At 44.1% G+C, this 22,408-nt stretch overlaps 3 protein-coding genes across 3 annotated transcripts; 2 read left to right on the top strand and 1 right to left on the bottom strand.

Moving 5' to 3' along the window:
- The first annotated feature begins 2,116 nt into the window (after positions 1-2,116).
- On the top strand, positions 2,117-3,067 carry LOC130500070 (uncharacterized). Its single transcript, XM_056994769.1, has one exon. The coding sequence runs from the start codon at positions 2,117-2,119 to the stop codon at positions 3,065-3,067; it is 951 nt and encodes a 316-aa protein (XP_056850749.1).
- A 10,853-nt stretch (positions 3,068-13,920) lies between these two features.
- LOC130499523 (uncharacterized) lies at positions 13,921-16,028 on the top strand (the record flags this gene model as incomplete). The annotated part of the gene is made up of 2 exons (XM_056993664.1): positions 13,921-14,622; positions 15,067-16,028. Coding segments are annotated over 2 exons (1,590 nt in total), but the record flags the coding sequence as incomplete, so codon positions are not given.
- A 2,077-nt stretch (positions 16,029-18,105) lies between these two features.
- On the bottom strand, positions 18,106-22,324 carry LOC130499522 (uncharacterized). The gene is made up of 2 exons (XM_056993663.1): positions 21,848-22,324; positions 18,106-20,903 (listed from the first exon to the last, which is right to left on the bottom strand). The coding sequence occupies exon 2, from the start codon at positions 20,901-20,903 to the stop codon at positions 18,480-18,482; it is 2,424 nt and encodes an 807-aa protein (XP_056849643.1). The 5' UTR covers positions 21,848-22,324; the 3' UTR covers positions 18,106-18,479.
- Positions 22,325-22,408: the final 84 nt, after the last annotated feature.

Consider the following 22,408-nt stretch of genomic DNA (forward strand, 5'->3'; position numbering starts at 1 on the left):
AAAGCATCATGGCTATTACAAAAGAGGGGGGGGGGTTGGTAAATACCTAGGACTCTCGGAGTTATTTGGACGCAAGAAAAAAGACTTGTTCTCCTCCATTGTGGATAAGATCAAGCTCAAGGCAGTCAGTTGGTCTACCAGATTTCTCTCATCAGCTGGGAAATTAACTATGCTCAAAGCGGTTCTATCTGCCATCCCTTCCTTCAATATGACGTGTTTCCTCCTTCCTATAGGATGGTTCAACATGATTCAGTCAGTCGTATTAAGATTCTGGTGGGACTCTAATACGTGTAAAAAGAAGATGAGCTGGATTGCATGGGAAAAGCTTACCTTACCCAAAGGCTTGGGAGGTCTGGGCTTCAAATATATTCAAACCTTCAACGTCTCGCTTCTAGCCAAACTCCCATGGCGCATGCTTACCAATCCTGATTGTCTCCTGGCTCGAATACTCCTGGGAAAGTATTGCCATAAAGCTTCCTTACTTAAAGTGAAATTGACAAAGGAGCTTCATATGGCTGGACTGGTATATTGGCAGGGCGTGATCTTCTGGTGACAGAGCTTGGTGTTGGGGAAAAATATCCTCGATTTCCGGACCCTTGCTCAAGAAGAAACCAGGGACCGACCCCTGCCTTAGGTCCGACCCCCTAGATCGGACCGACCCTTTGGAGCAAAATAGAAGTTTTCCACCTAAGGGAAAACTTTCATTTTTTCGATTATGGAAGAGTTCTATTACTTGAAGCCGACACCTACAACTATAAAAGGAGAGCTCAAACCCTAGAATAAGGGATCGACTTTCGGAGACTAGAAGACTAGAGTTTAGGCGACAAAGACTAGGGTTTATACACCCAAACATTGTAGCCCCGATTAAAAACACTCAATAACATCTTCTAGTTTACAATTCCTCTTGCTTTCATACAAATCCTCTAGTGTTCCGTAACACTAAAAAGATCCTAAACAAAAATACCCTAACAGTTTGGCGCTAGAAGGAGGGGAGTGATCCAACTACGTGACGATGACACTAGAGGACGATACTAACCAAACGGAGATGACTCCGAGAGAGATCGAGCTCCTCAACAAGCTCGAGTTTCTTCAGAGTCAGGTTACCGATCTTCACAAAGCTCGGGAGACAACGCCCGGAGGTCCTGAACTTCTACTCGAAGTTCAAACCCTAATAGACCAACTTGGAGAACACTCCGAGCAATTTATACAAAGCGCCGAGAAGCTAGACGCCATAGAAGCGGAGAATCTTGTCCTCCGACAAGAGAACCATACCCTCAGTGAAGCTAGCAACAAGCGGAAGCGGTTTCGGACTAAGGTTCGACCCATGGCTTCGCTTTACACTCCACGCGGTGGTGAAGAAGCACCTCGTCGACCCGTCTCCACCGACAACGAACCCGAAAGCCGAGAAGCCGCGAACGACAAGACCCGAGTGCAAGTGGATAGCGATTCCGATACGGAAGACGAACAGTACTCTCCCGATGATCCCGGGATATCAGATCCGGCCCTAGCAGAATACTTAGAAAGGGTGGTCTCCGAAAGGTTCGGCACCATTCAATCTATGGTAGAAAGGCTCCCAGGGGTAGCTCCTCCTATTCGAAGGAGTAATCAAGGGTCCTATTCCGATACACCTTTCGTGGAAGAGATTGCTTCGGTGGAAATGCCACGAAAATTCTCTTTCCCGAACATAAAGATGTATGAAGGTACCGGGGATCCCGACAATCATATCGCCCAGTACAAGCAATGCATGCTAGCAGTAGCAATCCCTCGGGATGCACGGGAAGCTACCATGTGTAAAGGATTCGGTTCAACCTTGACCGGCCCTGCTCTCCAGTGGTATATCAACCTGCCTACCAAGTACATTAAATCCTTTTGCAGCCCTTAACGACAAGTTCGTAGAGCAGTTCGCCAGCAGCCGCGACCTAGAGAAAAATTCGGACGATCTCTATGAAATCCTCCAGCATAGGAACGAGCCCCTTCGTTCCTACATTGCGCGCTTCAACGAAGCGAAGGTGGTTATCCCTGAGTGCAACGCTGATACGGCTATCTCAGCCTTTAAGCGGGTCTACTTCCGGAGGGAGATCTCTACAAGGAGCTGATCAAATATAAGTGCAGGATTATGGAAGACGTATTGTCTCGTGCTTGGGCTCAAGTAAGGTGGGAAGAAGATGTTGCTAGTAGGGCTAAAGCCGGTCCGAAGTACGATCATAAGTCATCAAAGCCTACTAGGAATGACCGCGATGAGCCCTCTCACCCCAAGAGATGGTGCGAATTCCATAGTGACCATGGTCATACTACGGAGGATTGCATAGCCCTGAAGATGGAAGTCACCGAGCTCCTCAAGAATGGCTACCTAAGGGAGTTCCTCTCGGATAAGGCCAAGAACCTCCTAAATAAGGAAGGTCCCGGTCTCCCTACCGAAGCTACTCCCGCAATGCCACCACAGCAAGATCTGGTGATCCATGTCATCTCAGGCGGATCAGAGGTAAGCGGAATTAGCAGTGCCGCTGCCAAGAGAAGTACTCGCAACGCCAGGAATGGCCAAGGGACCGAGGGTCCTAAGCGCCTACTCCTCGGACCAGATGAGATCAGCTTCACTTCAAGGGAGCAGGAGAGGGTCCTGGCTCCTCACCACGATGCTCTTGTCATTTCACTTTCCATAGCAAACTTCTTGGTCAAGCGAATACTAGTAGACAATGGGAGCTCCAGCAACATAATCTTCCATTCGGCCTTCGCCGACCTAGGGTTGGAACCTATAGCTCTAACCAGAAAGGCGGCTCCCCTTGCAGGCTTCAGTGGAGAAGTCAAGCAAACCTTGGGAGAGGTCCTTCTCCCCGTGTACGCCGAGGGGATAGACCAAGCCACGAAGTTCCTGGTCGTCGACTGCCTTTCATCATACAACGTGATATTGGGAAGACCTTGGATCCACGACATGAGAGCCGTACCTTCAACTTTGCATCAGCTGGTCAAGTTCCCAACCCCCTGGGGCATTAAGGCGGTCAAGGGAGATCAAGAAAATGCTAGTTCCTGCTATCAGACTACCCTTAAGGGAAAGACTCATGTCTTATAGCAATTACAGAAGAAGCTTCCGGCCCCACACACCGAAGAGCCGGAAGTGGAAGAAATGGATGAGGTCCCACTCACGGAAGGGAACTCGAGCCGAAACTTAAAGATAGGCTCTAAGCTTTCGGAAGGCCTGAGAAGGAGATTGGTCGACTTCCTAAGATCCAACATCGATTGCTTTGCCTGGTCTCATGAGGACATGCCTGGGATTGCCCCAATGTCATCATGCATCAACTCAAAGTGGATCCAATGCATCCTCCTGTCAGACAGAAGAGGAGGAAGTTTGCTCCTGAAAGGGACGAGATAATCAACGAGGAGGTCAAGAACCTACTAGATGCCGGATTCATACGAGAGGTGCAATACCCATAATGGCTAGCTAATGTAGTGGTTGTTAGGAAGAAGAACGAGAAGTGGAGAGTCTGTATCGACTTCACGGATCTTAATAAGTCCTGTCCTAAAGACCCCTTCCCTTTGCCTCACATCAAAAAGCTAGTTGACGCAACTGCTGGTCATCAGCTGATGAGTTTCATGGATGTGTTCTCCGGATATAACCAGATCCTAATGCATCCTGGCGACCAAGATAAATCCTCATTCATGACCTCAAAGGGTATCTACTGCTATAAGGTCATGCTTTTCGGATTGAAGAACGCCGGCTCGACCTATCAAAGGCTTGTCAACATGATGTTCGCCGACCAGATAGGGCAAACCATGGAGGTCTACATTGATGATATGCTGGTAAAATCCCTAGACGCTGAGGACCATATCTCGCACCTTTAATAAGCCTTCACCACTCTTAGGAGGTACAACATGAAGCTGAACCCTTCAAAGTGTTCATTTGGGGTAAGCTCTGGGAAGTTCCTAGGGTATATATTTATCCACCGGGGCATTGAGGCAAACCCAGAGCAGGTGAGAGCGATCCAGTTGATACCTTCCCCTTGCAACGTCAAGGAGGTGCAAAGACTGACATGAAGGATGGCCGCCCTAAGCAGGTTTATCTCCAGGTTATCTGACAAGTCGCATGCCTTCTTCGAAACCTTGAAGGATCCCAAAGACTTCCAATGGACTGATAAATGTTAGTAAGCCCTATTCGATCTCAAGGCCTATCTCAGTACTACACCTCTCCTTTCAAAACCCTTGGAAGGTGAGGTCCTATTATTCTATCTGGCAGTATCAGAGCATGCAGTCAGTGCGGTCCTAGTAAGGGAAGAAGGAAGGAAATAGCATCCTATCTACTACATGAGAAAACCTCTACTAGGCGCGGAGACCCGTTATAGTCACCTCGAGAAGCTGGCCCTTGCCTTAGTTAACGCTGCTTGAAAGCTACGCCCCTTCTTCCAGGCTCATCAAATTGTGGTGGTCACCTCCTTCCCCATCAAGGCAGTCCTTCATAAGCCGGAAGTGTCTGGACGACTAGCAAAATGGGCTATAGAGCTGGGGGAATACGATGTGATCTTCCGCCCTACAACAGCCATCAAATCGCAAGGCCTAGCAGATTTAATAGCCAAATTCTCTCCTGCTATGCTTCCAGCCCTGGAGCAAGAGGTAAAGCTTCGTGATAGTGAAGGGGAGAAAGGCGAGTTGACACTATATGTTGATGGGTCTACTAACGTAAGGGGCGCATGCGTGGGACTAGTCCTAACTTCCCCCACGGAGGAATCAGCCTCAAGGACCGTACGTTGCAATTTCAAAGCAACGAACAACGAAGCTGAATACGAAGCTCTAATAGCGGGGTTAACACTCGCCAAACAGATGGGGGAAGAAGACATCCAGGTCTTCAGCGACTCATAACTGATCATAAGCCAAGTCAAAGGAGACTATCAGGCAAAAGATCCAAGTATGATTAGGTATCTATCCGTGGCTAAGCGACTACTGGACATGTTCCAACACTGCAAGCTCACCTAGATCCCTAGGGAGCACAACTCCCAGGCCGACGCTCTAGCTAATATGGGGTCTGCCCTAGAAACTACGAGTCATATGAGCATCCCACTACTGGTACTCCAATGGCCCGCAACCGAAAAGGAGACGGAGCCTGAAGAAGTGTCTGTGGTAGACGAAGGAGAGACCTAGATGACTCCCATCATTAACTATCTAAGGTACGACACCTTACCTGAAGATCGCGACGAAAGTCGAAAGATAAGGCGTCAAGCTGCAAGGTACTGTTTTTCCGAAGGGAAACTCTACCGAAGATCCTTTTCAGGACCCTATCTACGATGTCTTACCCCTAGAGAAGCCGCCGGAATACTAGAAGAGATTCACGAGGGAGAGTGTGGTTCCCATTCTAGTGGTCGGACCCTGGTACTCAGAGCCAGAAGGGCTGGATACTATTGGCCAACCATGGTGGGGGACTCCCTCAAACAAGCCAAGCTCTGTAGCCAATGCAAGAAGCACGCGCCAATCTCCAACCTCCCACCAGAGAACCTCAAATCCCTAAGTTCTCCTTGGCCCTTTCGAAAATGGAGCATGGACATTGTGGGGAAATTTCCTATGGCACCGGGGCAAAAGGTCTTTCTCCTAGTCGTGACAGATTATTTCACAAAGTGGGTAGAAGCTGAAGCACTAGCCAAGATAACGGATCTCCAGATCATGAAATTCCTATAGACTAACGTGATCACACGCTTCGGAACTCCCGTTGAGATCATCACATACAACGGACCCCAGTTCACAAGCTACAACTTCCGAAAGTTCTGCAAGGACTGGAACATCAAGCTTTCTTACTCAGCACCACGACACCCCCAATCTAATGGTCAAGCCAAATCCACTAATAAGACAGTGGTAAACATGTTCAAGAAGCGCCTAGAAGACGCCCATGGGCGATGGGAAGAAGAGCTACATGGAATACTCTGGGCCTATCGGACAACCCCGAAGACAGCTACCCATGAGACTCCCTTCTCCCTTATCTATGGTGCTGAAGCGGTGATACCCACAAAAGTGCACGTAAGGACCATGGTCTCTGAATTCCTCTCCCAGGAGGAGAATAACGAGCTAATGTCCCTGAGTCTAGACCTACTCGATGAAAAGAGGGAGGTGGCCCGCCTTAGAAATTCGTCCTACCAGTTGAAAGTAGCCAAGAGCTACAACAAAAAGGTCAGATCCAGAACCTTCCAGAAAGGGGATTGGGTCCTAAGGCGAGTCTGTGACCACACAAGGGACAAATCAGCCGGAAAACTCGCTCATGGATGGGAAGGTCCTTATAAGTTAATAGAGGTGCAAAGGGCAGGAGCCTATAAGCTGGAAGACAGCGACGGTAAGGTCCAACCCAAATGCTGGAATGCCTTGCACCTCAAATTCTATCACTTCTAAAGTAAGGTCCCCAGATCAAGCTTTATATACTACTACTATTATTATGATATATTTAAGTACACTGGTTTCCTACTCCTATGTGTGCGATAACGTCTCTGGACTAAGCTTATAAAATACATTATTAGTTACGGCTAAAGGGGTTATAGGAACTCCAATGTACTTAAAGGGGCCTACTAGCTAGGTCAGGTCCTAAGGGATCTTAGATCTCAGCAAACCCTATATATATTAGTGAGACTACTCACATGGGTGTACGACATATAAGGAACGGGTCTGATCAACCCTATTACATTGTCTGCACCTCGGGCCCTGCGTAAAGGCTATAAGTCCAAAAGTTACGTGGGGACCACCGTACTAGTGCTACCCAAACCCTGTGTTGAAGACGCTAAGAGTTTAATACACGCAGGGGACATGACGTACACTGCAAAGTACTATAATCAGATGCTGACGGCTGATATGCAGGGAGCAAATGTGCGAAAATACCGGTTAGCACCAAAATTTAATACTTATCCAGACGTGAAAAGTAGTGCGTCTGGTGTGAAGTCGCTCCGCGGGGCAGGCCCACGCCAGACCACAGTAAATCTGAGCATGACCTTTTCTGCAGAAAGGTAGAGTGCAGCATTGAGATTCACGAGAGTGGCCTATACCTCCGGGTGGCAGAGTGCGGTTTCTCAATAACATATCGGTAGTTGTTCCCCCATGGGGAGCAGATTACGATCACAAACCTCCCATAACGCATACGGCCTCAGTGTCTATGACGAACCTCAGAGTTTAGTACGGCGTCAAGATCTATATAGTAACCTCCGGTTTCAGTACGGCCTCTGGGTCTATAAAAGAGCCTCAGGTTTCAATACAGCCTCCGGGCCTGTAAGGAATCTCTGGATTCTAGATCACCTAAGGGTCGATCAAGGGCCTTCGGGTCTAGTAAGAACCTCAGGGTTCAAGGATCTTTGAATCTAAATACCAACCTTCGGGTTTGCCAAGAACCTCAGGGTTCAAAAGCATCAACCTCCGGGTTCGAGGTATCCATAGGGTTTAATCACGGTCCCCGGATCTAAGGATTAAACCCCAGCACTCAGAAATCTCAGGGTTCAATAAGCAAACCTTCGGGTTCAATAAAACAGCCTTCGGGCCTAAGTAAGGGACCTCAGGGTTCAAGGCCTAAAGAACTTCCGGGTTCTAGGGCTCAAGAACCTCAGGGTTCAAACCAAGCTAGAACTCTAGGGTTCTAAGCAAGGATCTTCCATTCCAAAACTGAAACTCAGGTTTTTAATAATGGATTACAAGGTCTAACGCTTTTCTAATCATTTCAGGGTTCAGTCAATTTACTAACAGGATCCATTTCCTAGACACTGATACCCATTCAAGGGGTCACCCTTACAAGGGTCCGACCGTCACGCGGCTTTAGTCCTTCCAAGGGTCCATCCCCTCTCGCGAATCTATAAGTCTACCTAGACACCCTGGTATTCTGGAGATACGACGTTTGCTCGACAAGGACCAGACCCCTGAGCCGTTGATGCCGCAACAGGATCCCAATCTTAGACCCTAAAACTCCGCCTGAAAGATTGTGCTCGAAGCCCCTACGAACCGTTCTAGTCGGAAGACAGGGCTGGAAAATCATGAATCCAAGAAGAGAATACAACAGAAAAAGGCGAAAACGATAAGTATTGTTATTATGCTATCAGAAGTCCTTATTTGGTTACAAGATCATCAAAAGCCCGGGGAAAGAAATCATAATATAGAATCAAGCATAAACGAAAAAGAAAAACACTTTAAGGCTTCGGGAGATGCGGTGCCGGAGGAAAAGCATCAAGTCCACCTCTCTCATTCATCGAACCTTGGACAGGCCCTCCAATAGATCCCCAGCGATTGATATTCCTCTCCGACCACTCCTTCACAAGTTCCCAACGAGCTTGCTCGCGGGCCCTCTGCACGGTCAAAGCTTGATGAGTCATCACCTCTCGAAGCTGGGTACGAAGGAGGAGGATCTCCTCGTGCGGAGAAACACGTCGGCATTCCTTAGGGTCGAGGAAGTCGTAACTGAGGAGCCAAACGAAGGCGATGCATAAGACCGTCTCCTCTGAGGATTGGCACTACAATATTCATTATAGACCGATGATATTGAAGCTCCAGGAACCCCACCTAAAAATCAGCAGAGCAAAGGGTCAGAACCGATCCAGTGACTGTTTAAGAGAAAGAAGAACTGTCTTACCCAAAATACGACTATGGCGTAAAGACATCCGGCTCATCAGAAATAAAATCCAATGGTATCGCCTGGGAATGTCCTTTTCCAGCTTCACCATGATCTCGCCAGCAGGGAATACCGGCCGGAAGATCTCTGCAAAAACATTACGTAAGGTGGAATAGCGGCGCGAAAGTTATCTTAAAAATAAAAAGGGGGCATACCGACGGATCGCCAAAAGAGAGGATAGCGCGGAACACCATTAACCTTCATGAACACATATCTCCTGTTCCAGAAGTCGTTTGAAGGGAAACTTCCCCGGACTCCCCTAGGTGGTTCATCTACCAAAGGTTCACCGTCACGAGACCAGATCTGATAACAATTCTTCTTGTTCGATAAGTGAAGGAAAGAGTAGGAGTACAAAATTTCAGGCAGTCCGAAGGGAATACTGTGAAATTCACCCAACACTTGGATCGCCATCAGGGTATGCCACGTAGCTGGCGTGAACTGCTAAGGAGAGACCCCAAAGTAAGATGCTACTTCCGCGACCAGGGAAGAAATGTCCCCCCTGAAGCCTGCTTCTAGATATGCCTCGAAGATGGCTATCTCATCGATACCTCCATCACGAGCACGTTGGAATTCACCCGTACATCGTAATTCCACCGAGTCAGGAAGATAATACTTACTGCGGATCCTTGTCAGATCTTCTTGCCTGATGTCCAATATCGGACCATCCTCGCTCTCATCACCAAAAGAACAAAAGTGACGCTGCCGCAAGGGAGCGTCTTCACTACCCACTCTCGAAGTCGCTCCTGGAGTCAGAATATGCGAGGCGAAGGGATCACCGAACAAGTACCGAGGCCTAGCATGACCACCGACATTGGAAGCTGGAATCGCTCTGAAGTGGGTCTGGTCGTGTGACATTCTTCTCAAGCAAGGGTGATGGTTCTGACTCAAGTTTATGTCATTGAAAGGTGCCAGAACATTCATATATATACCTGGAAGAATTTTTCATTTAACCACCAAAGGGGAAAAGGAAAATCAGCAAAAAATGTTCATCAAAGAGAAAAAGGAAGGGAAGAGGAAAAATCGGAAAATCTCCTATATTCTTTTTTCCCGGAAAATTTCCAAAAACGTGCCAAGGAGATCTCGCCGTCAAATGCTATCGGCATAGCGGTTAGGGTTTTCTCCTTGTCTTCTTTTTTACGATAGGGTATTCATTCTACAGCACGGGTCCAGCCCCGCTAAATTATCTCAATCCTCATCAAGGATCCCAGCTTGACCCACTGCAAGAAGATAAGGTACTCAAGGGATACTCTGTCCTAGGAGAAATTTACCAAGGCTCAAGAAGCACATGTTATCCCTTGATTTCCACGAGAAAATCAAGGAATAAGGGGCAAACTGTTGGGGAAAATATCCAGACATAAGTTTTCTTGAGCTTCCGGATAAATCCTCGACTTCCGGACCCTTGCTCAAGAAGAAACTAGGGACCGACCTCTGCATTAGGTCCGGCCCCCTAGATCGGACCGACCCTTTGGAGCAAAATAGAAGTTTTCCACCTAAGGGAAAACTTCCATTTTTCCGATTATGGAAGAGTTCTATTACTTGAAGCCGACATCTACAACTATAAAAGGGGAGCCCAAACCTTAGAATAAGGGATCGACTTTCGGAGACTAGAAGATTAGAGTTTAGGCGACAAAGACTAGGGTTTATACACCCAAACATTGTAGCCCCGATTAAAAACACTCAATAACATCTTCTAGTTTACGATTTCTCTTGCTTTAATACAAATCCTCTAGTGTTCCGTAGCACTAAAACGATCCTACACAAAAATACCCTAACACTTGGAAGAGTAGTAGGAGATGGGACAGAGATTAAAGTGTGGTCAGATTCTTGGATTTCAACCTCCTCTGTTTGTATCCCCTACGGACCTATAAAGGAAGGAGATAGTGATCTCTATGTCTCTGACCTTCTTACTAGAGGTACCTGCGAGTGGAATAGAGAAAAGGTTCTTAGCATTTTGCCAGATTTTGCTGTGGACATCTTTGCCTTAAAGCCTAGTAAAACGGGAGCACGAGACTCTTACATATGGTACGCTGCTTCAACTGGCCACTACTCTACAAAGACAGGCTACGCTTCAGCCATCGCAAAACAGAGTTCGAGACAACTTGCTGCAGCTCCTCCTCCCTTCAATTGGTATCGATCAGTCTGGAATGTTCCTACAGCCCCCAAGCTTCATCTTTTCCTTTGGAAGGCGATACAAGGTGCCCTGCCTACGGGAGAGAATTTGATAAAAAGAGGAATGCTCCAAAACTCCAGCTGTGTTAATTGTGGAATGATTGAGACAACAGAGCATATCTTCCTCCACTGTTCTTTCGCCAAGCAAGTTTGGAGCTTGATTCCCATCTCCGCGGAGTTCAAACCGGAACTGCTCTCCTCCTTCACTGAGGCTCGGCTAGAGGCAGTCAAGTGACATGTCTCCCTCCTTATGGGATTACAGGAGACCTTTTCTCTTGGGTCTGTTGGAATATTTGGACTACCAGAAATCGGCTCGTATTCGAAAATCGACCCGCTTCGGCCTCGATCACCACTACAAAGGCTCTCATCGAAGCTAGGGAATGGACGATTGCGCAACTCACTGTGAAGAAACCGACACCGATGACTCAGATCCAACGAAGACAGCCGTTAATTCCTTCTGGTACGGTAACATGCAACACAAATGCAGCCTGGAAGAAGGAGACGTCGGCTGCGGGGCTTGCTTGGATCTTCGACTCGCCTATCTCACTGCCTGCGACGGAAGGATACCAATATCAACAATGCGTCTCATTGGTGATTATGGCCGAAGGTTTGGCGGTACGGGAAGCTCTTTCTGATGCCCTTCACCTCGGTATCTCAAAAATCTGGCTACGCTCAGACTCTCTATCACTCATTAGAGCTATAGATTCAGTTATCAAACCACAAAATCTCTATGGAGTTCTTGCGGATATTGAATCACTCTTCTCTTCCTTTGATTTTTGCTGTTTTTCGTTTGTCTCAAGAGAAAACAGTGAGCATGTTGATAGTTTAGCCAAGACCTGTCTCTACAATGTAATTTTGTCATGGGTCTGAGGTCTTATTCTATAAAATTCTTAAGTTGTTAAAAAAAAAAGAAGTGTCGATTACTTCCATAGTATAAAGCAATATAAATATTTTATTACATGGACTGCCTGACCATCAATAGGATTAAATATATTTTGTATATAGTAACAAACCACTGCGTAGTTAGAAGTCTTATTTAGTTTGAGTCCAGTTCAAGGTCAGCCCAGAACCGCTAATGATAAAGACAAATAAACCGCTGCGTAGTCGAACGTACCTGTTAATGATAAAGCAAAATGATCATGGTTAATAGTTTTAAAAAATTAGATTCAGTTATAAATAGTGATATATTAATTCCTTAACTTTTAAGTTAGACACAATTTTTATCAATAGGGCACAATGCTGTTTTAATAGAATAGATTATACATATTCAAGAATATATTAGTAAATATACATATAATTTAAATTTGGTATGATATTCTCCTAGAATTGATATTAAAAATATGTATATTCATGAAAGTACTCCTAAATATACAATTAAGAATGTATCGTTAAATAAACATTTAATGAAAGTTTTTCTAAATTTTGAAGAGATTATACATATGGGAGAATTACCAATTGTGACTCAAAACTTGGAGTCAAACCCAAAAGAGTACCCCAACTTGGGTCAAAGGCAAAAGTAACTTAAAAGGCTATTGAAATTACAACTATCTCCTTGTGAACAAACAAAAAAACGGATTTTTTTTTACGTTTCTACCCCTCGCAAGTCGTCTGTAAACAGACGACTTGAAAATAAGTCGTCCAGACGACTTTAAGTTAAGTCGTCTGGACAGTTATTCTTAAACATAATTTAAAAATTTTGTAAAAAATATTTTGATAAGTGAAAAATTGGAATTATGTAATTAACATATGTCTTAAGAGATATAAATTAATATATAACAAATTTCAATTGTTTTCAGCCCAGATGAGTGAAAGTAGTGAGTCATGATATTCTTTAGTTTATGTTTCATCAACATATGTTGTAGTATTGTATGTGTTCTTAGGGTTAGATTTTGGAAAGCATTAAAACCGTTTTTGAAAATTTTTAAAATTACCTAGGCGTGTTCATTTCTGTGTATAGTAAACACTATTGAAGTATAATTTGATTTATAACGTGGTTAGTAAGTTAATTTAGTCATTTTAGTTTAGGGGTTCATTTTAGGGTATTGGACGACTTAATATTTAGTCTTCTGTTCCCAGACGACTAAATATTAGGTCGTCTGATGTACATTATCAGCCAGAATAAGTCGTCTAAACCGGACCAAACCTTAAAGTTTACCAATGTACTTTTAAAGCTAACCGGATTATTTACCCAATATATAAGGTGATTTTTTTTTTTTTTTTTTCATTTTCCGCGAACAGAAACCCTAACAGTTCTCTCTCACCGGCGATATCAAAGGCGATTCGAATTCCCACTATTTCCGAACAACCATCGTTCTCAACGTCGGCTATCTATCTCACTTCATTCTCACCGTTGTCGCCGCAGCTTCTTCTAACCCTAGCGCCGCCGATTCCTCTAAACCCTAGCGCCCCCGCTTCCACTATTTCCGAACAAACCGTCGCCCTCGCCACCGTGCTCACCAACGTTCTCACCGCCGCTTACTCTAAACACTAGCTAGCACCGCCGTTTCTTCTAAACCCTAGCGCCGCCGCTTCTTCTAAACCCTAGCGCCGCCGCTTCTTCTCTGTAAACCGTAGCGCCGTTTCTCTGTAAACCCTAACGCCGGTAAGTCATCAAACTCGTGGAAAAGATGAACATAAAACGTTGTCTCTTTCAATTTACTCATTCTCACCGTTTCACGTTTATTTTTTCAGATCTATAACCACAATGACGAGTACTCGAACTCCTTCTGCGACTAATCAGGTCCGCTTGAAATTTTTCTACTGGAAGACTTGTAAGTAAGTCGTCTGGAAAGTCTTCAACCTGGACGACTTAGTACGTCCATTTGGAAGACTTTCCAGACGACTTAAATATAAGTCGTCAACTAAGTCGTCCAGTTGGACGACTTTCTAGACGACTTATATTTAAGTCGTCTACTAAGTCGTCTGGAGTAACAATTAAGGCGTGATTGATTTAGCTTGTGTTCTGACTTCTATTGTTGTCTTTGATTATTTTGCAGACAAAAAGGATGGATATTCCAGAACTCCCCCGTAGGTTATACACATTAGGGGAAGAGCCAGAACCCCACAATAGCATTTCGTATCATACGGATAACACGAAGTTGCATACTGCTCTTAGGGAAGCTCTCACTGATGCTGAATTTGAAGAGCTCAAGGAGTCGAGATTGGGAGTTTTCATCAAGTTCAAGGAGCAGGGATTTGGTTGGGCTTCAAGGCTGGTTCACCACTTGCTCGGTTTAAAGCTGGACATTAAGAAGAAGTACGAGATGTGGTGTCTCGTTGGTCCAGAACCTGCGAGGTTTTCACTGTTAGAGTTTGAAAACATCACTGGTCTAAACTGCGACTACATCGAGGACCTTGAGACACCAGAATGTGAAGTTACCCCACAGATGGTTTCTTTCTGGGAGATGATGGGAGTTCATCGGGAAGCTGGGCCAAGTACTGATCAGATAATAGCAGCACTGAAGAGATGCGGGGATTGGTCCAGGGAAGATCGCAAGCGACTCGCGTACCTTTCCATCTTCACTGGATTCATTGAAGGGAAAAAGTTCTCAAGCGCTACACGAGCTACTCTCGCAAGGCTAGTGATGGATTTAGAAAGGTTTGAGAATTATCCATGGGGGAGAGTCGCGTTTAAGGTGCTGATGGACTCTTTGTGGAACAAAGATATTACTGGCTGTTACACCGTGGATGGCTTTATACAAGTTCTTCAGGTCTGGGCGTACGAAGCTATTCCGGGATTGGGTGCTAGTATTGGTCTACCCAGAGCAAACAGTCCGTCTCCACCGATTCTGGCTTACGACGGCAGCAGAGGCCGCAGATTCATGAAAGCTGCTATCTTGAGTCAGGTACCTTTCCATCTTCACTTAATTAAGTCGTCCGGAAGGTCTTCCAGCTGGACGACTTAGTAGACGACTTATTATAAGTCGTCTGGAAGGTCTTCCAGCTGGACGACTTAGTAGACGACTTATTATAAGTCGTCTGGAAGGTCTTCCAGCTGGACGACTTAGTAGACGACTTATTATAAGTCGTCTGGAAGGTCTTCCAACTGGACGACTTAGTAGACGACTTATTATAAGTCGTCTGGAAGGTCTTCCAGCTGGACGACTTAGTAGACGACTTATTATAAGTCGTCTGGAAGGTCGTCCAGCTGGACGACTTAGTAGACGACTTATAATAAGTCGTCTGGAAGGTCGTCCAGCTGGACGACTTAGTTGACGACTTATAATTAAGTCGTCTATTTAGTATTTTGTTTCAAATATCTAACTCGATTCTTCTTCTATTTACTGCAGACCCGCGTGATCAACTTTGTTGAGAAGGACATTAGTGAAATGTGGCCAAAATGGGACTCTGAGGTTGATGACGTGCCCGCGGAGAACATCATTAAAGTGATGTATGATCGGAGACCGTGGAAGTGGACCATGGATTGCTGGGAAGTCACTGGTACAAAACCCAAGTTTGTGACTCCATCGAAAAGAGCCAAAGAGATGGTTGTGGAGGAGGTGGAGGAAGACAATCAGAGACCTCGGAAGAAAGCTCGTAAAGAGGCTCCTAAAGAGGCTCCTAAAGAGGCTAGAGAAGAGGCTCCTACAGAGGCTACAGAAGAGGCTACAGAAGAGGCTAGAGAAGAGGCTAGTTGGGTGACCAGAGAGGAGTTAGAAAACATGTTCAAGGACTTAGGTGACATGATGAAAGAGGGGTTTAAGAAGTGCATCAGGGAGATTAGGAAGATCTCCGATAGATTGGAAGCTGTGGAGAAGAAGGTTGGTGTCACCAATCAGGCTACCCCTCAAGCCCCAGAAACCGGGGTTAGTAAAAAACACCCTACCCCACAAGCCCCAGAAACCGGGGCTAGTAACAAACAGACTACTCCTCAAAAGGATCAGCCTCCACTTCAAACCAATCATCCTACTCCTCCCACCAGACAGCCTGCTCCTCAAAAGGCAAAGCCTACTCCTCAAAAGGCGAAACAGCCTGCTCCTCAAACTAAACAGCCTGCTCCTCAAACTAAACAGCCTGCTCCTCAAACGAAACAGCCTGCTCCTCAAACTAAACAGCCTGCTCCTCAGACGAAACAGCCTGCTCCTCAAACGAAAAAGCCTTCTCCACAAAAGAAACAGCCTTCTCCTCTGCCCAAAGAGGTTAATATCAAATCTTTAAGTCGTCTGGTCTTTGTATAGATTTGTAAATATATAAGTCGTCTGGAAGGTTTTCCAGCTGGACGACTTACAAATAAGTCGTCTGGAAGGTTTTCCAGCTGGAAAACCTTCCAGACGACTTATTTGTAAGTCGTCCAGCTGGAAAACCTTCCAGAAGACTTACAAATAAGTCGTCTGAACTCCAGCAGGAACCAAATCCTCTCCCAACTTTTATTTAAGTCGTCCAGGGTTAACTTGTTCTCTTTTATTGCAGAGATTGTTGCCGGAGGATACAGCAGATGAGGCGATCTCGGTATATAAGATCTTGCCGGAGGATAAAGCAGATGGTGTCACCTCCAAAGAGATTGTTCCTCTCACTTCCACTGACCAACCGAGCTTCGCTTCCAACGATCAACAACCGAGCTTCGCTTCCACCGATCCAGCTTCAGCTTCAGAACCGAGCCTGGTTGTATTGGACCAAACAGCTCCCACTGCTTCTGTGCGTGCAAGGAGTGAACGAACGAAGAAACCTGCTCCCACGCAGATATCTCCTTATACGGCAGAGAGAAGGAAACTCCTTAGAGTGGGAAAGTATAATCCATTTCCCACACTAAACAGACCTAAGATGAAGGAGCTCGCTGATTGGTTGAAAACTGATCCGTAAGTGATTGCTTTACCCATAATAGCTTGATTTAGTCTACCAAAACTGATTGCTTTTTTGTTTGCAGTGATTATTTCACTAAGGAAGAGGACAAACCACGTACATCACCAACTTGGTGGTATCAAAAACTCCGGACATCCAAAGCATGGCTGGAAGACGTAGTAAGTCTTCTGCTTATCTTTAAGTCGTCTGGTAACTTGTCTTTGTATAGATTTGTAAATATATAAGTCGTCTGGAAGGTTTTCCAGCTGGACGACTTATTTGTAAGTCGTCCAGCTGGAAAACCTTCCAGAAGACTTACAAATAAGTCGTCTGGTAACTTGTCTTTGTATAGATTTGTAAATATATAAGTCGTCTGGAAGGTTTTCCAGCTGGACGACTTACAAATAAGTCGTCTGGAAGGTTTTCGAGCTGGAAAACCTTCCAGACGACTTATTTGTAAGTCGTCCAGCTGGAAAACCTTCCAGACGACTTATTTGTAAGTCGTCTGGAAGGTTCTAACTTGTATTATTTTATATGCAGCATATAGATGCTTGGATGAATGTGCTGAGGCAGAGGTATAAGGAGAACCCACAATGTTTCCGGAGCGAGCGAATGTGCTTCCTGGATCACAACTTTACCCAGTCTTGGAGAGAACAGTATCTGGTCTTCAAAACATCGTCGTCTGATCACAATGGTTTAGGAAAAATGCTACCTAGTGGGGCGGCGAGTTTGTATGACGGATCAATGCCTTCATTTTGCCAATCAAACAAGAAGTGGGGGGAGGACATTGATGATATCTATGCGCCACTGAACTTGGACAACAAACATTGGGTGGCTATTTGGATATCGATCCCTAAGAGGCACATAGTCGTCTGGGACAGCATACCTTCAACTACCATACCAGAAAGATGGGATGAGATAATGGAGCCTTTTCTCGAGATGGTCCCTTATCTGATTGTGGAGTGCGGAGACCAGATGCATGGGTTGGAGCGATACACTTATGAGAGACTCCTCAAAGATGTACCCACGGCCAACAATGGTGATTGTGGCGTGTACGCTGCAAAGTACATTGAATGTCATGCTCTTGGGGTCCCCTTTAGCCCTAAAGACTTTGCTAGGTCCAATGCGAAGACTATGAGGGATACTATGGCTTTGGCTATATGGACGGAGCTTGTTGATCAGCATCTGAAAGATAATGAGGATGGTGGTATGTTTGTAGGCATGTATGATTAGATACACAAATCAATTTGTATAGATTTTTTAACTTGTATAGATTTTTTAACTTGTATAGATTTTTTAACTTGTATAGATACACAAATCAATTTGTATATTTGAACTATTTGTATACACAAATCTATTTGTATATTTGAACTATTTGTTTACACAAATCTATTTGTATGTTTGTGGGCATGTATGATTTATTTGATTTTCTAACTTGTATAGATTTTCTAACTTACAAATAAGTCGTCTGGAAGGTTTTCCAGCTGGACGACTTACAAATAAGTCGTCTGGAAGGTTTTCCAGCTGGACGACTTACAAATAAGGTCGTCTAAAAAAAATAAGGTAGTCTAAAAATAAAATACACTGGACGACTTACAAATAAGGTCGTCTAAAAAAAATAAGGTAGTCTAAAAATAAAATACACTGGACGACTTCGTAAAAGGTCGTCTAAAAAAAAATACACTTGAAGGGATAGTAGAAGGTAGTCTAAACACTGGACGACTTAAATACACTGGACGACTTAAATACACTGGACGACTTCGTAAAAGGTCGTCTAAAAAAATACACTTGAAGGGATAGTAGAAGGTAGTCTAATACACTGGACGACTTCGTAGAAGGTAGACGAAACACTGGACGACTTAGAAATTAGTCGTCTGGACGGGTAATCAAGACTGGACGACTTATATTTAGGTCGTCTGGACAACTAGTCAACTGGTTGTGTACATTGTGGTTTCGTATGGCCAGTTTCCTTGCAGTTTGAGCATCTCCGTGCCCTGTGTTTCTTCCTGGGTTTGTGTCCCCTCATCCTAGATAGCTCCAACCAAGATTGCCATCTTGATTTCTTCTGTCTCCCCGGACCACGCTTTACGTTTGGAGGAAAGCATTCTCGTTCCTCAATATGTTGTGACACGATAGGATATATATTCTCTGAGTATCCTGCATACAGATGATTCTTTGAGTAAAGTGGACATACAAGTGTGTCGATATGCACACCAGCATGTGTTCCAGCTGCTATAGCATGAGAGCAAGGTATTTTCTCCACTCCATAGACACCACAACCACACTTTACATGTTCCAAATCAACCGCACAGTCCATTTTGCCACCTTTGACAAAGAAACGCCATCCATCAATTGGTTCGACCGTCATCGTATCCGCTATCTCTGATCGAACAGCAAGCAAGTATTCAACACCCCGGCTATGTACAGTTGGGAGACTCAAAGCATCTTGTCTCCTTTTCCAATACCATTTTCCTAACTTCTGCCTTATGAACTCCAGCAGGAACGGAATCGGAAATCCTCTTGCTCGCTTCAGTGCGGAATTAATAGATTCAGCGATGTTGCTTGTTTTTATGTTGAACCTGTTCCCCTTACAATAAACCCTTGACCATAGCTTGGCGTCGGCCTTCTCCAAATACGTTGCAAGTTCCGGGTTTGCACTCCGTATCTCAGCCATGTACCGGTTAAAATCGTGAACCGTGTGCGCATAAGCAGCCCCTTTCACCAAGTACATGAGATGTTTCCCTTTAAACTTTTTGACAATGTTATCTTGAAGGTGATAATAACATATTCCTCGGGTTGCCCAAGGAAACACCTTCTCACACGCACTTTTAATGGCCGCGTGCCGGTCAGAGACTATCACCAGAGGCTTGTCATGAGATATACAACTAGCCAATTTTGTGAAAAACCATTCCCAAGAAGGTTCATCTTCAGCATCCACGATCCCAAAAGCCAATGGGAATATCTGAAAATTGCCATCTTGTGCGGCTGCAACTAACATAACACCTCCATACTTTCCACTTAGGTGAGTTCCATCCACCACAATGACCCTTCTCTGATACTTAAAACCTTTGATAGAAGCTCCAAAAGAGAGAAATAGATACTTAAATCTTTTCTCAGAATCAAGTTCTATAGCCGTGATAGAATCAGGATTTGCAATGGAGATTTGCTCGAGATATGAAGGCAGACGCGAATACCCTTCTTCTGCTGATCCTCTCACCAATTTCTGTGCATATAACAGTGCTCTGTATGAAGTGGTGTAATCAAGCGTCATGCCAAACATGTTCTTCATTGCATCAGTGATATGCTGTGGAGTTATCCCATCAATGATCCCAACACGATCAATGAAAAGACTACCAACATACTTTGGAGTACAGTGTCTCCGCTGAGCGATTCGGTCTCCAATTGAGCATAAATGTTTTTCCACATACTTTGTTACCCAAAACGTGTTTGACCCATGTTTCACACTCGCTCTGATCTTCCATCCACAACCGCTAACCCGACATATTGCCACAAGGAGAGTTTTTGTTGATTTGTATATTCTGAAAGAAAACCTACCCCTCACTGCTGTCAACCGCAGCTCTGAAAGCAGTGCATCCTTGCTAACAAAACTCTGGTTGACATAGATGCTGGTACAATCCGATTTTCCTCCTTCAATAGCATTTGTCTTAGCATATGTCTTTTCAATTTCTTCAAAACAAATATTATCATCATCTTCCTCGTCCTCATCTAGAACCTTTCCATAAAGACTGTAATCCCCACCATTCTGATCCGTTTCACCAACAATAGTGTTATCAGCATCCTCCTCCCCATTTTCCTCCTCCCCATTTTCCTCCTCCCCATCTTGATTTTCATCTTCAACAGACTCATTATCACCAACATCTTCAAAACATTCATCAGCCTCATCATTATCACCAACATCTTCTTCCCATTCACCAGCTTCATCATTATCACCAACATCTTCTTCCCATTCACCAGCTTCATCATTATCACCAGCTTCTTCTCTTTTCTCTGAAACCGTTTCCACCTTGCTGCGGCTTGATACACAAAGACATACTCTATGCGTTTTGAGTATCTCGAGCAAGTTTCGAACTTGTCTATCACTTGTAACATGAATGGGAGGACTGCTTGGAGTCATCATCATTTCTGCTGGTAATGAGTAGCTAATCTCCACAGTCACTGATCTCATGTCCAGGTTATAATCTTCTTGAGCCATTGCAACAAGTTCAGCATGTGTTGAATCTTCATTCAATAAAAACAATCTTGCTCCTTTGAGATCATCAACCACAAAATCCCAACGGAAATCTCTCAACAACCATTCTCCATACACTGCATGTAACTTAAAAATCATCTGCAAATATTCAAAATAAAACACATTAGTAAACATAGAGAAAATGAAGAAGTTCAACAAACATTATCGCAGACGACTTAGATTTAAGTCGTCCAGAAGACTTAAAGGTAAGTCGTCTAAAGAGGTCACTTTTGCAATTGAAAATTAAAAGGGACGACTTAATTCTAAGTCGTCCGGCTTTGTTTGTTAAAAAAAAAATTTCAGACGACTTATATATAAGTCGTCTACGAAAAACGGGCTAGTTTTGCATTTGACCGAATCGTGTCAGATCTTTGACTATTTCTGGACGACTTATAAATCAGTCGTCTCTGGAAAGTAAAAATTTCAATATTTTATTCAAACTAGACGACTTACACGTAAGTCGTCCCAGGTTAGTTTTGTAATTGAAAAAAAAAACTTGAAATTTAACTTTCTCCAGACGACTTAACTAAAAGTCGTCCAGCTAGACGACTTAATTTAAGGTCGTCCGGGATAAGCAAGGTTTGGACGACTTAATTGGGAAAAATTCTGGACGACTTTGCTTTCCCCGGACGACTTTAAATTAAGTCTTCTGACGGGACGACTTTATATTATGTCGTCTGGTAAAAATTAAATTATGAAGTTTTATTTTTCAACTACAAAACTAACCTAAGACGACTTACACGTAAGTCGTCTAGTTTAATAAAATATTGAAATTTTAACTTTCCGAGAGACGACTGAATTATAAGTCGTCCAGAAATAGTCAAAGATCTGACACGATTCGGTCAAATGCAAAACTAGCCTGTTTCTCGTAGACGACTTATATATAAGTCGTCTGGACTGTTTTTTTTCACCAAACAAAGCTGGACGACTTAGTTTAAGTTGTCCGTTTGACCAGAAGACTCATCAGTAAGTCTTCTACATACAGATGACTTACTTGTAAGTCTTCTACGCGAACAGATTTTGAAAAAAATTCAAATTCGTACCTTCAACTAGGTGAGATGACTTTGTTTGCACACAGGGTCTTCTCCAACCACCCAGAACCTCAAACGAAAGCAACCGTAAGTCAAAACGAAAGAAATATGGCTCCAAACAATTTTGAATCAAAAGCTTCAGTTTTTTGGATGAATATGGAGAGAAAGTGAAAGAAATGTTGTTTTTAGTTCATAACAATTGAAACAGAGAGAGTGTAAAGAGATTTACGTGCATTAAAGGGCATTAAAAGCTCCAAACAGTTCGTACAAGGTTGTTCCCACTATTCATGGCAGTGGCAATATTGTAAATACTTGAAGAAAATGAGGTTGAGACAGTAAAGAAGCCATTTTCGAAAAAAAAAAAAAAAAGGGTTAATGGCATTTTCGTAGATAAAATGCAGATGTGGGGTTAAAAACTCAAAAAAAAAATGAGTCAAAAGAAAAGGTTAGTTTTCTGTTTGAATTCAAGTTTTGAGTCACTTTTGCAATAAGCCCTATACATATTTATCAATATCTTTCTAAATTTGAAGAAAATATTATACTACTTATCTAGTAATGTTTTCTTAAATATAT

The sequence above is a fragment of the Raphanus sativus genome, chromosome 9 (assembly GCF_000801105.2).
Source record: "Raphanus sativus cultivar WK10039 chromosome 9, ASM80110v3, whole genome shotgun sequence".
Taxonomy (NCBI): domain Eukaryota; kingdom Viridiplantae; phylum Streptophyta; class Magnoliopsida; order Brassicales; family Brassicaceae; genus Raphanus; species Raphanus sativus.

What these genes read in the sequence shown, in the direction of transcription:
- LOC130499522 (XM_056993663.1), bottom strand. Translation starts at nt 20,903, where the DNA reads ATGATTTTTAAGTTACATGCAGTGTATGGAGAATGGTTGTTGAGAGAT.
- LOC130500070 (XM_056994769.1), top strand. Translation starts at nt 2,117, where the DNA reads ATGGAAGACGTATTGTCTCGTGCTTGGGCTCAAGTAAGGTGGGAAGAA.